The 11,307-nt window shown below is 52.7% G+C and overlaps 1 protein-coding gene across 1 annotated transcript; it reads left to right on the top strand.

Annotated features, from left to right (window-relative positions):
- Nucleotides 1-1,835: 1,835 nt before the first annotated feature.
- Nucleotides 1,836-9,698, top strand: ZDHHC18 (zinc finger, DHHC-type containing 18; the record flags this gene model as incomplete). The annotated part of the gene is made up of 7 exons (XM_009882182.1): nucleotides 1,836-2,007; nucleotides 3,511-3,660; nucleotides 5,186-5,323; nucleotides 5,819-5,867; nucleotides 6,336-6,438; nucleotides 7,994-8,103; nucleotides 9,408-9,698. Coding segments are annotated over 7 exons (840 nt in total), but the record flags the coding sequence as incomplete, so codon positions are not given.
- Between the last annotated feature and the right edge of the window lie 1,609 nt (nucleotides 9,699-11,307).

Here is an 11,307-nt window from a genome sequence, read left to right as displayed (position 1 = left end):
GTTATTGATAAATGGGGAAATTCTTTGAAATCCTCTGGGGTCCCACCTCGAGGGTCTGCACTGGAGCTCTGCTTCCCCCCCTTGTGCAGCCGTGTCTGGGGAAGAGCAACCTGCATCTCTCCCAGTCCCCTTTGCTTTAGGAAAGGTGTCCCGCTCCTGCGCCCCGAGGGAGGGGAGAGCCCGGAGCACCCCGTTACGCCCTGCGCTGGAGCCGGGGAAGGAGCACCGTTGGTTATTGACACCTCTGAGGGTTCTGCTATCCTGCCTCCGCGTTTCTGTCTCGGGAGGGAAAGGAGCTTGTTTTTCCTGCCGCTGTACGAAGCGGGGGGGGATGTCATGCCTGCTTTTGGATCACGGAGTTATCTCTGCGAGTCTCAGCGTAAAGCTGCCCAAGCCTGCGGGCGGGGAGATGAAGGTATTTGATCGGATTAGAGGTTCTGAGAAGTCGGATGAGCTGAGAGGGGCAGGCAGCTGGGGGAGGCAGTAACGGCATCCCCATGCGAAAACTCCTTTCTTAATGTCATCTGTCCCTCTTTGACGGCTTTTTCTGCTGCAGCTGAAACTAATGGGCAGCACTAGCACAGGAACTGCTTTGTATGGGGCCAAGCAGAGGACATCTGCTCTACCCTCCCTTCTTGCCTAGTCACTCTTTCTTGGTTGAAGATGCCCTGGGGCTTTCCAAGTTGTTATTTTAGCAGCGTGCTTCTGTTGCATGGGTTACAGTTGGCTCGATGTGTAGCAAATACATCTTTGCCTGTGTCTGCAGTACACATTTTTTTATGTGATTTCTTGTTGCCTGGGAGGGGAAAGCAGAGTCCAGAGATCCTCCCAGCCAAAGGGTGGCAACAAGCTCACATCTCTCATTTCAGAAACCTTACTGCCAGGGAGATGACCGAGGGGTTCTGCAGCAGCATTAGTCTCGGGCTGAAGGGGTTTTGTTGCCTGGTGGCCGCTTTGTTCTGGGCAGCTGAGCTTGGGAGTTGAAACAAAAGTTGCTTAATCCTCTCAAACTGCCTCGAAGCATTACTGAGACTTAGCGCTGCCTGCAGACATCAGGGCTCAAGCAGCTTGCCTGTCTGCGCTCCATTCCGGGTACTTATCAGTGCTTATAATAGTAAATCCCTCTGCGGAGCGAGGGACGGGAGGAGTCTCCGGCACTGCGCCGTGCGAAGAGCTGTGTTCCTCCACTGTCTTCACCTGTCGAGTAACGGAGCTGCCCTGATGTGGAGTGCGATCGCGCCGGTCCCCATCTGTGGAAAAACAGCCCCAGGTCGTAGTACAGCGAGCCCTGGAGCGGGCATCGTCTGCTGAGGTGCTTGGTGGATTGTCACAGCAGTGTCAGTGCTGCAAGGCATCGCCATCCAAACATCTGGCGCACCGTGAAGGGCACACGAGTCATCCAGAGACATCAAAGCTGTGTTGAATCAAAGCCAAATTCCCTCTCAGCTTCACGTGTTGGACCAAATGGGATCGCATTCATGCTGATTTTGATTCCTGCTTAGCTCGGGGTGTTTCTCCATGTGTTCTTGACGCTGCTGTTGTAGAAGGTGACCGAGCTTTGGGGCAGCTGACAGGTTTTTGAAACAGGATTCTGGGACTTTAGAAGGGCAAAGAGCTTGTGTACAGGGGCTCGTACTACCATCTTTGTGCCAAAGACGCTGTCGTCCCAGTGCTACTCCAGTGTTTTCTGGGCTGGCTGTTGCTGTTCTAGAGGTCTCTGCAACGCAGAAGTGTGTCAGCCCACCACCCCGTGGTAATTCATAGTGTGCAAGGTCACAGCTGATAGCCAGTTCTGTAGCGATGGTTGGTAACAATGCTTTTTTTTTTTTTTCTTTTCTTTTAACAGCTGCCCCTTCCTTGCCAGTCACCTCACCTTGGCCATCCCCATCATTGCAGCCGTCCTCTTCTTCTTTGTCATCAGCTGCCTGCTCCAGACGAGCTTCAGAGACCCGGGCATCCTGCCCAGAGCCACCCCAAGCGAGGCCGCAGACCTGGAAAAGCGGATCGGTGAGACTGCTGTTCCCTCTCCTGTGTTTGGTCCGGTGCATGGCTCTGTGCATGCGTGTGTGTGCCACACACATTTCAGGCTCAGTGAGTCTCTGGAGGAAAGACCAGAGTATCACATCATGAATTTTGTCCAAACTCAGAGGACTCTGACCCTGTACCACCTTCTGCAAAATACAAGTGGTGAGGACGTAGGCTAATTAATTGAGGCACGAATGCTTTTTAAGATTATGATTTGCCATTCAGCCTGCTGTGCTGCAGTGTTTTCTTTATTGTAATGGTTTCTAACAGTATGCTAATGTCCCCATCTAAAAACTGCTATGTCACACTGTTTTGGTGGTGGCCAAGAAGGTGTACGTGCCCAGGATCTGCGGACCTTGTTGATGTGACCCTTAGTAACAAATGCTTTAGCAAAGCTAACACGAGGCAGCTTGAATCTGCCCCACTGAAGACATTTGCAAGGCAGCAATTCTACATCTGACTGAAAAAATTGGTTTTAAAATATCCTCAGAGTGGTTATCCATGTTTCTATATATAAGTGCCTAAAGCAGTAATCTGGCTGCAGATGCTGCCTGATGTGCCAGCTGTTACTGTTAATATAATCCATTTATTATCCTCTTAATATGCTCACTGTTACATCTCTATTTTCAAAGACTTCCTCAGAGTTGGAAAGGCGCTCTTTTCAGAGTGACTAAAATAAAGGAACAACCCCCAAAAGCTGCAAACGTGATACAGAGGTTTCCCAGTTTTTGCTGAGCAGAGAAACGGTCTCCAGCTGCCAACCCCTGGTGAATAGCGATGTGCCAGCACACACAGATGTAACTTGTGGTGTCTCTAAAAATCCTCAATTTTGACCTTGAGGAGGAGGAATCCTCTTGTGCTACTAACATACACATGTCAAATTTCAATGAAATCCGCCTGGAGCACTTGAGACCTGCTCTCTGTCCTCCCCCGCTGTGGTGGAAATGAGTCTCTTGAGCCTGGCGGTGCCGCTGGCTCCGGCTGCGGGTTGGCAAGTTGTGTGCTAGCGGTGGCAGGGGATGCTTCTGCTGAGGTTATCCTGATTTCTGTAACTTGGATGCTTCCAGCAGAGGAGGAAACACACGTGCGTTGACAGATTATGTTGTCTCCTTGTGTTGTGATCCGTTAGACGCACAGAGATGAGTTGGTGTTACCGGGCACGTTAACACTGCTGCTTTTATGCTCGGCTATTTATAAATTGCTTTATGTTCTCAAACTGTTGGGCAGATATTACTTCCTCCTGGCATCCCAGCAGCATTGCCAGTGAACAGACAAGGAAAGGACATAAATAATACTGCCAGGAGCTGACTGGAGTTCCTGGCTGCCCACCCTGCAACAAATCCTGTAGGCTGAGCTGCCTCGCAGCTTTTGATTAAAACCGGGAGAGCATGTGCCGGTCCCTTACCCTGCAGGAAGCAGCTCAGGGTGATACGGGGATTTGGGTTTCACCTGCACCAGTTTGACTGTACCTCCTTGCCCTTGCAGACAGCATGGGTACCTCTACCTATCGCCCGCCGGCCCGCACCATGGAAGTGGTCATAAACAAGTACGTGGTGAAACTCAAGTACTGCTACACCTGCAAAATGTTCCGCCCTCCACGCACCTCTCACTGCAGTGTCTGCGACAACTGTGTCGGTAAGCCCAGAAAGTGGAAAGGTGCTGCTCTTTCTTGTGCGTGTGTGTGGGGGGGATGTTTTATGTTCCTGGACAGATTGCTTTTCCTTCTCGTAAAGGATTATAAAGCAAGATACTCGGTGATCTTTCTTTTTCCCACTTAAAATGAAAGCAACACCAGTGCAGTGGCTCAGGGTGAGGGGTCAGCATGTCCAAGACTCCGTGTCTCTGCTTTCCCTGGTTCTGGCAGGACGGTACCATGAAACACGGTTAAGCCCTCCACCAAACACAAGGTTTGCTGCAGGCTCCTTGTTGTCTGTGGCTGTGCTGTTGCCAGGCTGGTGGAGGCACCACCATAAGTGCTGGTTGAGCCCTTCTGTGTCAAGAAATACCCTGCTCTGGCAGGGGGGTTGGACTAGATGATCTCCAGAGGTCCCTTCCAACCCTAACGATTCTGTGATGATTCTGTGTCCTCTCCCCGTGCCCTCATGCTGTGGTGGGGCAGGAGGGAATGAACAAAGACCTGAAGAAAGTCTCTGATGGCTCTACACAGGCCAGCACAGGAATGGGGCAGCTTCAGGGGGATGGGTAGGGAGGTTCCCAGCGCAGCCTGACTGCACCGGAGCAACTTGAACTGGCAGCAGGGTGGAGTGTGATTTAGGGACGTGCCTGGAGAGTTTACTCCTCGTGTAGCTTCTCCTGGTCATGCACCGGGTGGATGTGGAGGCTGTGCTTTACGCTCTCTGCCGGGGCAGCCTGAGGAGCGACCAACCCGTGAGCGGTTGCAGGACCACAAGGCTCTGCTTAAGAGAAAAAGTTTGGGGGTTGCCAAATGTTACGTGTTTGGGGACGGCCGTAGGTGGCCGTGACTCCTCCTTACGCTGGAACATCTCTCTGGAAAGCAGCCGTGGCTGGGGCAGTGTTTGGAGAGGAGCTGTCTGGGGGTGCGGGCACGCGCCTGCTTCGTGCGCGATGGGTTTTGTTTGCACTGGTGTCCCCTGCAGAATGGTTACCGCAGTCCTGTTAGTCTGTAATGGAGCCCTTCCATTAGAAGACAGTCGGGAATGTTTCCAGATATATTGCACCTGCCCTGGGTTCTCAGGCAGTTTCTGTGGTTTTAGAGGCGTATCTTTATAACTTTGAAAATTATTTTCTGCCCCGAAGAAGGCGGGGGAAGCTGCCGCGCAGAAAGGGAGCAGTGATGCTGCGTGCACACACCCAGTGCTGCGAAGTACTGGAAAAACTGCCGCACTTTCCTTCTTCTCTTTCAGTTTTAGTAATGGTAGATGTTACCAGTCACAAGGCGTGTATTTATGCAGGGTTTGCTGAGAGAAAAGGTTTGGCCTTTGATGATAAAAAAGGGCATGTGAGCAGACAGCAGTGCTCCGTTGAAACTTCTTGCTAACACAGTGCTGCAGGGAGGTTCTGGTCTCGGGGTGGGGGTGGAAGCTCGGTTTGTAGCCCCTAGTTTTCGGAGGCTCAGCATGGTTCACTCTGTTACAGGGTGCGAGGTGGCAGGAATCCTCACCATGTCCTTTTCTTTCAGAGAGGTTTGATCACCACTGCCCCTGGGTGGGCAACTGCGTGGGGAAGCGCAACTATCGCTACTTCTATGCCTTCATCCTCTCCCTCTCCTTCCTGACAGCCTTCATCTTTGCTTGCGTCGTCACCCACCTCACTCTGCGTAAGTACTGCGGCTCCTAGCAGCGATGTGTGCCCTGCTCCTGGCCACAAACACCTTGAGGCAGCACTGGGTCACTGTTCCTGTTGGACAGAGCGTGGAAAGGGTCTGGTTGGTTTACGCCAGGCTTAACAGTGCAGGTGACCCGAATAAACGGTGTCTCAGACTGCGGGGAACCACAGATCCACCCTGCACCTCGCTGCAGAGAGACCCTGAGAGCTGGTGACTGGGTTATCCCCCCCAGAGCAAATGAGCTGGTGGGTACATCTGCTCTTAACCTGGCAGGGAAGGTGACTTGTCTGTCAGCCCCAAATCTCCCGGAGCTGTGTCTGTGTGATGACATTTCTGCAAAGTTACAGACTGCAGATGTTTCTCAGGCAGCCAGGCAGGTCCATATGGCCCACAGGGGGGGTGGCTGCGTGCTTGGGAGTGAAGCGCTGGCTGGAGATGCAAAGCTGCCTGATGGGACCTCGTTCCTTGTCCCGTTTTGCTTTGCAGGCTCTCAGAGAGATGGATTCCTCGCCACTCTGAAGACGACACCTGCAAGATATCCTTCTGATGCCATCGGCTGCTCCGACTGTTGAGCACTGGTGCAGCAGTGCTAATTGTGTAACAGAAGTGCAGTGAGCTCTTTGCAGGGTCACCTTCGTGTACTTTCCACAACTTAATTTAGTTCCTGAGCTACCTGGTTGGGGCAGACAGGCATCTCTTTGTCTGTAGACTGATAACGTCACCAAATTGGGAAAACCTTTAATTCCTTATTTAGTTCACCACCAGGGACTAAGAGGGGGTGACAGACTTGTTCCCCAGTTTGCAAGTTTACGTGGAAAGGAAGCGGCTGGAACAGGCTGTGCTTTGGTGGATGCCTGCAGAATGGCACAGGGAATGGGAAGCGTGCTGGGATGTTTTCGTGGCCCGATGCGTGTGGTCACAGCGCGTACCTCCCAAAACAGTCCTCTGCTTCTCCTTTGCAGGATGATTTTGTTCCCGGAGACTTCCTTGACTTTTGTTTTACTGTGCTGGAGCTGGTGATTTGTTTTTTCTCAGTCTGGTCTATTTTGGGCCTCTCAGGTTTTCACACTTACTTAGTTGCCTCCAACCTGACGACGAACGAAGATGTAAGTACCTGGACGCTTGTCCTTCTGCAGGGCCAGCCCCGGTCCTTCCTAAGCAGAGGTGAGGTTTTCGGGGGATCCTTGGCCGCCTGCCTCAGGGCAGTATCTCGGTAAGGCGTGCTGCCTGCACTGCCTGTGATAACCCCCTGCGAAGCAAAGAGCCCGTGCCCAAGGCGTTTGGGCTGTAGCTTCAGGTAGCTGCATGGGGGAAAAGCAGCACGCAGCAGCGAGCGACCGTGCAACACGTGTTGCTTGGCGGTGTCAGGCTATGGGGGTCACAGGCTGAAACGTTAGAAAGGTCATGTGTGTGTTTTTTCCAGTCCGTATGCCGCCTTGCTTAAAATTAGGAGTTCCGAGATTAAAAAAGGAGGGCTGGGCCCCAGAGATTTATTTGGGTGTTAGGCTGGGACATGGGTGATCTTAATTCAGCATCCCGCGTAACCACAGGTTTCCTCTGAGACCTCGGGCAAGTCCCTTTGTCTCTATCGGTTCCTCATGCCTAATAGGCAAATAATGTACAGACATCTGATACGATTTACCTCAAAGTCTGGGCTGCGTGCAGACTCCAAGGGCCAAATGAGTACCCTGAGCAGGGCAGATTGTACAGAAAAGCAGGATCTGTCTGATCCTCGGAATCAAAATTCACCCTCCTGGCCAGAAGTGCCTGTAATCCTTCTGTGCCTGGAAGCTTCCAGCACTGCAGAAGGCAGGTTTGCATCCCTTTTTGGTTTTTCCACTCTTTTTTTTTTTTTTTTTTTTTTTTTTTTTTTTCTCTCCACCTCTCTGTTAGGGTCGGAGGTGTTGGCAGAGATGTGCGAGGCCATGTAAGCGAAGCTCATGGAGGTCGCACCCCGGTACTGAGAGCGCCAGGTCCAAAGCCCGTGGCCCGTTGCCTCTCTGGCTGTGTTGCCCACGTTGCCAGCCTTATGCTGCAAGTGGGGAGAGGAAGTAAAAACAAAAGGAGGAAATGTCATAGTAAATGGTTCGCTGCAGCCAGGGGCCTGAGGCCAGGTATAGCATCTGCCCGCTCGCGTGTGCCTACGCTTGATGTGACCGGGGTTTCGAAATCAGAGTCCCAGTGGCAGCTGCTCAGGGTGGGGACAGATGAGATTGTTTCCTCCTGGTGCAGCGTGGCCTGGGAATCCCCTTGCTGTTTGTTCGGCCGGAGGAGCCCGGGAGGGACCGTGAGCTAGAGCCCTACTCTGATGAGCTTTCAGCCTTGTAGAGAACGAGGGGAGGAGGAGGAGGAGGAGGAGGCTGGCGTTGGAGATGGTGATGCTGACAAGTTGCCGTGCAGCACGGGGAGGGCACAGCTTTGGAGTTCTCTAGCTGCAAGGTTGAACCTTGGCAGAGGTGGGAGCAGCATATTGTTCGCTCCTCTGGCTGCCTTTCAGCAGCTGTCCCGCTTGTTAAAGCAAAGAGAAGGAGGACGTTTGCAGTAAGACAAGCCTTCCACCTCTTGAGCAAGGATGTGAACCGAGGAGTCCGTTATCGTGTAATTAATTATCTGCTGTCACATCTTTTGTATCTTAATCTGCGTGTATCCTTTCCCTTTCAGATCAAAGGGTCCTGGTCAAATAAGAGGGGCTCAGAGTTTGCCAATCCCTACAGCCATAAAAGTATCCTCACAAACTGCTGTGCAGTGCTGTGTGGACCATTCCATCCCAGGTAAGAGCCTTTGACCTCCACGGCAATGGGAATTGCATCCTGCTCGGTGAGAGGGGCCTCGGAAAGGACAGATTTCCCACAATTCAGGGGAGACTGTGTCAGCGCAAACACGTCTGCTCCCATGAGGATGGGGAAACAGTTCCCCGGTCTCTGCAGAGAGCGGCTGGAGAAATGTAGGAGATAGAACTGTTGCTTCTCCTGTGTATGAGCGACGAGTTCGGATCGCTTGTAATTCTTTCACGAAGCTGGCAGATAAGAGACATCCTGCGCTTCAATAAGGGGAGAGTAAGAGCACCAAAGAGCTCAGCAGCAGATGGTAAATATCAGTAGTGGCGGTACTTCTTAGCGCGTGTTTTCCCTCCTGTACTCTGAGGATCGAGCGTTGTGGCACGCAGCCAGCAGAGAACCGCACAGGGCGGTGTGGAGACCCTGGCTTTTACCGACACTTAGGTTACCTGAAATGCTTAGTAGCATCCCACCTAATGCTCTTACCTGTGAGTTAACCACAACCGATGTTAAAAGCCAGGGCAAAGGCGGGCGGTTTGCTGCAGATGTGAGGGAGCTTTGGACCTGAAGCACCGGCAGCGCAGGATTATTGCTGCTTTGTCACAAGAGGGTGCAATTGGGCAGAGTCGGGCCGGCGTCCCCTTGCGCTGCGAGGGTTGAGGACCTGCACGTTGGCTTGGAGCTCTCGGCCTGTCCTGGGGCATGTGGGGATCCTTGAGACGATTTTTTTTTTTTCACTGGATCCGGTTTGGATTTATGTGGAGCGCCTTGGAGGTGCTGACTGGGTGTAACACAAGAGCAGGGGAAGGTGTCTGAGGCTGTGCAGCTACAGTCAGAGTGTGTTTTACACCTGGCCCTGCTCGCCAAAGTACCCCCAAGCTTTTTGTTGGATTCAGGGGTGCCGAAATTCTATGATTCAATGATTCTATGAAATGCCAGTGCTGTCACTGGGAGATGGTAAATCTGCAACTTCAGGCAGCCGAGCTGTTTTCTGGGAGGTTGCGAGGAGAGTAGTGTTTTACTCCAATTCTTCCCTCGTTCATGTTGTTTTCCTGTTGTAAAGCCCTTTCTCCGGTTCCCATTTGGGTTTGTGGTGACCCAAAGCTTTAACTGCCTACAGGCTGTTTGGTGGCTTGTGTGATAAGTTTGTGGTTTGTGTAATGGGCAGCTCCTGCCGATGCTTTGGTTAGCAGTTCCCACGAGGACAGCCCTCTCTGTGGCTTGTGAGCTCCCGTCCTCGCGGAGTCTTCATTTCCTTAACTCTTCTCCTCTTCCACACTTCCCCTTCTGTTTTCCAGTTTGATAGACAGAAGAGGATTTATCCAGCCAGATGTCGGGACCCCGTCCAGTCCTAAGAGCGAAATCCCTTCCTTTGGAGCCAAAACTGACACCAGCATGGTAGGAGGCATTCCCTAGCAGTGCTGTGACGTAGCCCAGTGCCTGCTGTGCCTGCGTCTCACTCCAGCCAGAACCTTCCCCTCTTACCATCTCCCCAGCCTCAGGCGGGACAGCCCTGTGCCACAGAGCTGCCAAAGACTCAGTCGAGCCATACGTTGCCTTTTTTTTTTTTTTTTAAATAATTTATTTATTATTTTTGTTTATTTGTGTCACTGTGATGTGGCCTGTCTGGACTTTCGATTGATAGAGCCCAACAGCATGCAAGACCCTCAGACTCGTGCAGAAAGCAGGGAGTTCCTGCTGCACCTGGGAAGCAAATAGGTCTGGGGAGTCACCAGACCTCTGAGCCCGGAGGCTCTGCTCCAGGGGGTCGCTGTGTTTCCTGCCGGGAGTACCGAGGTGGGCTAAGGTGGGAGCTGGGGAGCGGTTCCTACTCTGAGCTGGGCTGTCACGTCTCGTCTTCTGGGCTGGTGGAGGCGTACATTCCCCGGTATCCCTGTTGTCTCCGTGAACACGTCCTGCTCCCCTGTGCCTATGTGGAAGGGCTGTTCTGTCTCTTAACGGCCGGGTTCTCACCTCGGCCGCTGCCGGAGCAGCTTTTCCTTTCCAGAAGCTGTTGTGCCTTGGTAAGTTGGGGCTGTTTAGCTGGGAGGACTCTGGCTCCCAGCAGATGTGGAAGCTCACTAGATGTCCCGGCTGCTGTTGATCCTATTTTCTGGCTGGTCACTGAGAGGGTGCTGAAAACCTCTTTATGTTTTTTACTGCCAGTCAGTAAGACATTTTGCAGCAAGGACACAAGTTAGGATGACCCTCCTTTTAATGGGGAAGAAGAAACACGCAGTGTTCTGCAGCTCTCGTCATGAGGTGCTGGTTGGCAAGGCTACAGTTGTAAGATTTGGGAACCTTTAGCTTGCCAGGAAAGCCTGGTTATGTCCTGCCTACAGGAGACCGAAAGGCAACAGAAAAGTGGGTGAAATCCTGAGGAGGAGTTTCACTGAGGAAGCAGTTCTGGTCTCTGATAACCTCATGTTGTGCTCTTGGCTTGGGTTTTTGGCCAGCAGACGAGAGCAGGGCTGTCCTCAGCGCCTCAGGAGCCATTCCCGTGTGCCCGTGCACATCCACGAGCATCGCTCTGTGCCTGCAGAGGCACGGGAGAGCCAGGCTGGGCAGCCAGTACTGACACTGGAGTGTGCGTAGAGGAGAGTCACAGACCTTGTTAGCAATACTTGAATCACGTTATTAAAAGCTGCTGGATATTTTTGCACAATTTGTAGATATTTTTGGTTTTTTTTTTTCTATGTAGAACGTTTTATATTCGGTGCAGGTAGTGTTGTGCATGTTAGCACCAGGGCAGGAGGCTTGCAGTGTTTTGTGTCAAGCTGCCTGGTTCGGTTTCTGTGGGACAGACGTTTGTATTTCAACCTCAGGCAGAGGCAGCGCATTTCTGGGGGCATTTCTGTCCCCGGGAATTCCCCAGCGTTGTGCTTTGCACTGTGCCAGCCCGCACGCAGCCTCGGGGAGCCCTGGGGGATGGCAGAGGCACGAGGTTCCCCATGCCATACGAGGTTCCCCATGCCATACGAGGTTCCCCACGCCATACGCGTCTGGCTGGCAGCACAGAGATCTCAGTGCTTGTTTGCTGTGGCCACCGGCTCTGCCTTCCCCTCCCTGAAGAGCCGAGGTGAGAGCACGGCGGCGGAGGCTGCTGAATTCCTACCGGATCCCCGGCAGATGGCCCTTGCCGCCGGGGGATGCTCCCGGTGCTGCTCTGCCGGCCGCCCCAGCCCCGCAGCCTCGTGC

The sequence above is a fragment of the Charadrius vociferus genome, unplaced genomic scaffold (genome assembly GCF_000708025.1).
Source record: "Charadrius vociferus isolate BGI_N301 unplaced genomic scaffold, ASM70802v2 scaffold613, whole genome shotgun sequence".
In the NCBI taxonomy this organism is placed as follows: domain Eukaryota; kingdom Metazoa; phylum Chordata; class Aves; order Charadriiformes; family Charadriidae; genus Charadrius; species Charadrius vociferus.
This window is presented reverse-complemented; position numbering and strand designations above follow the sequence as displayed.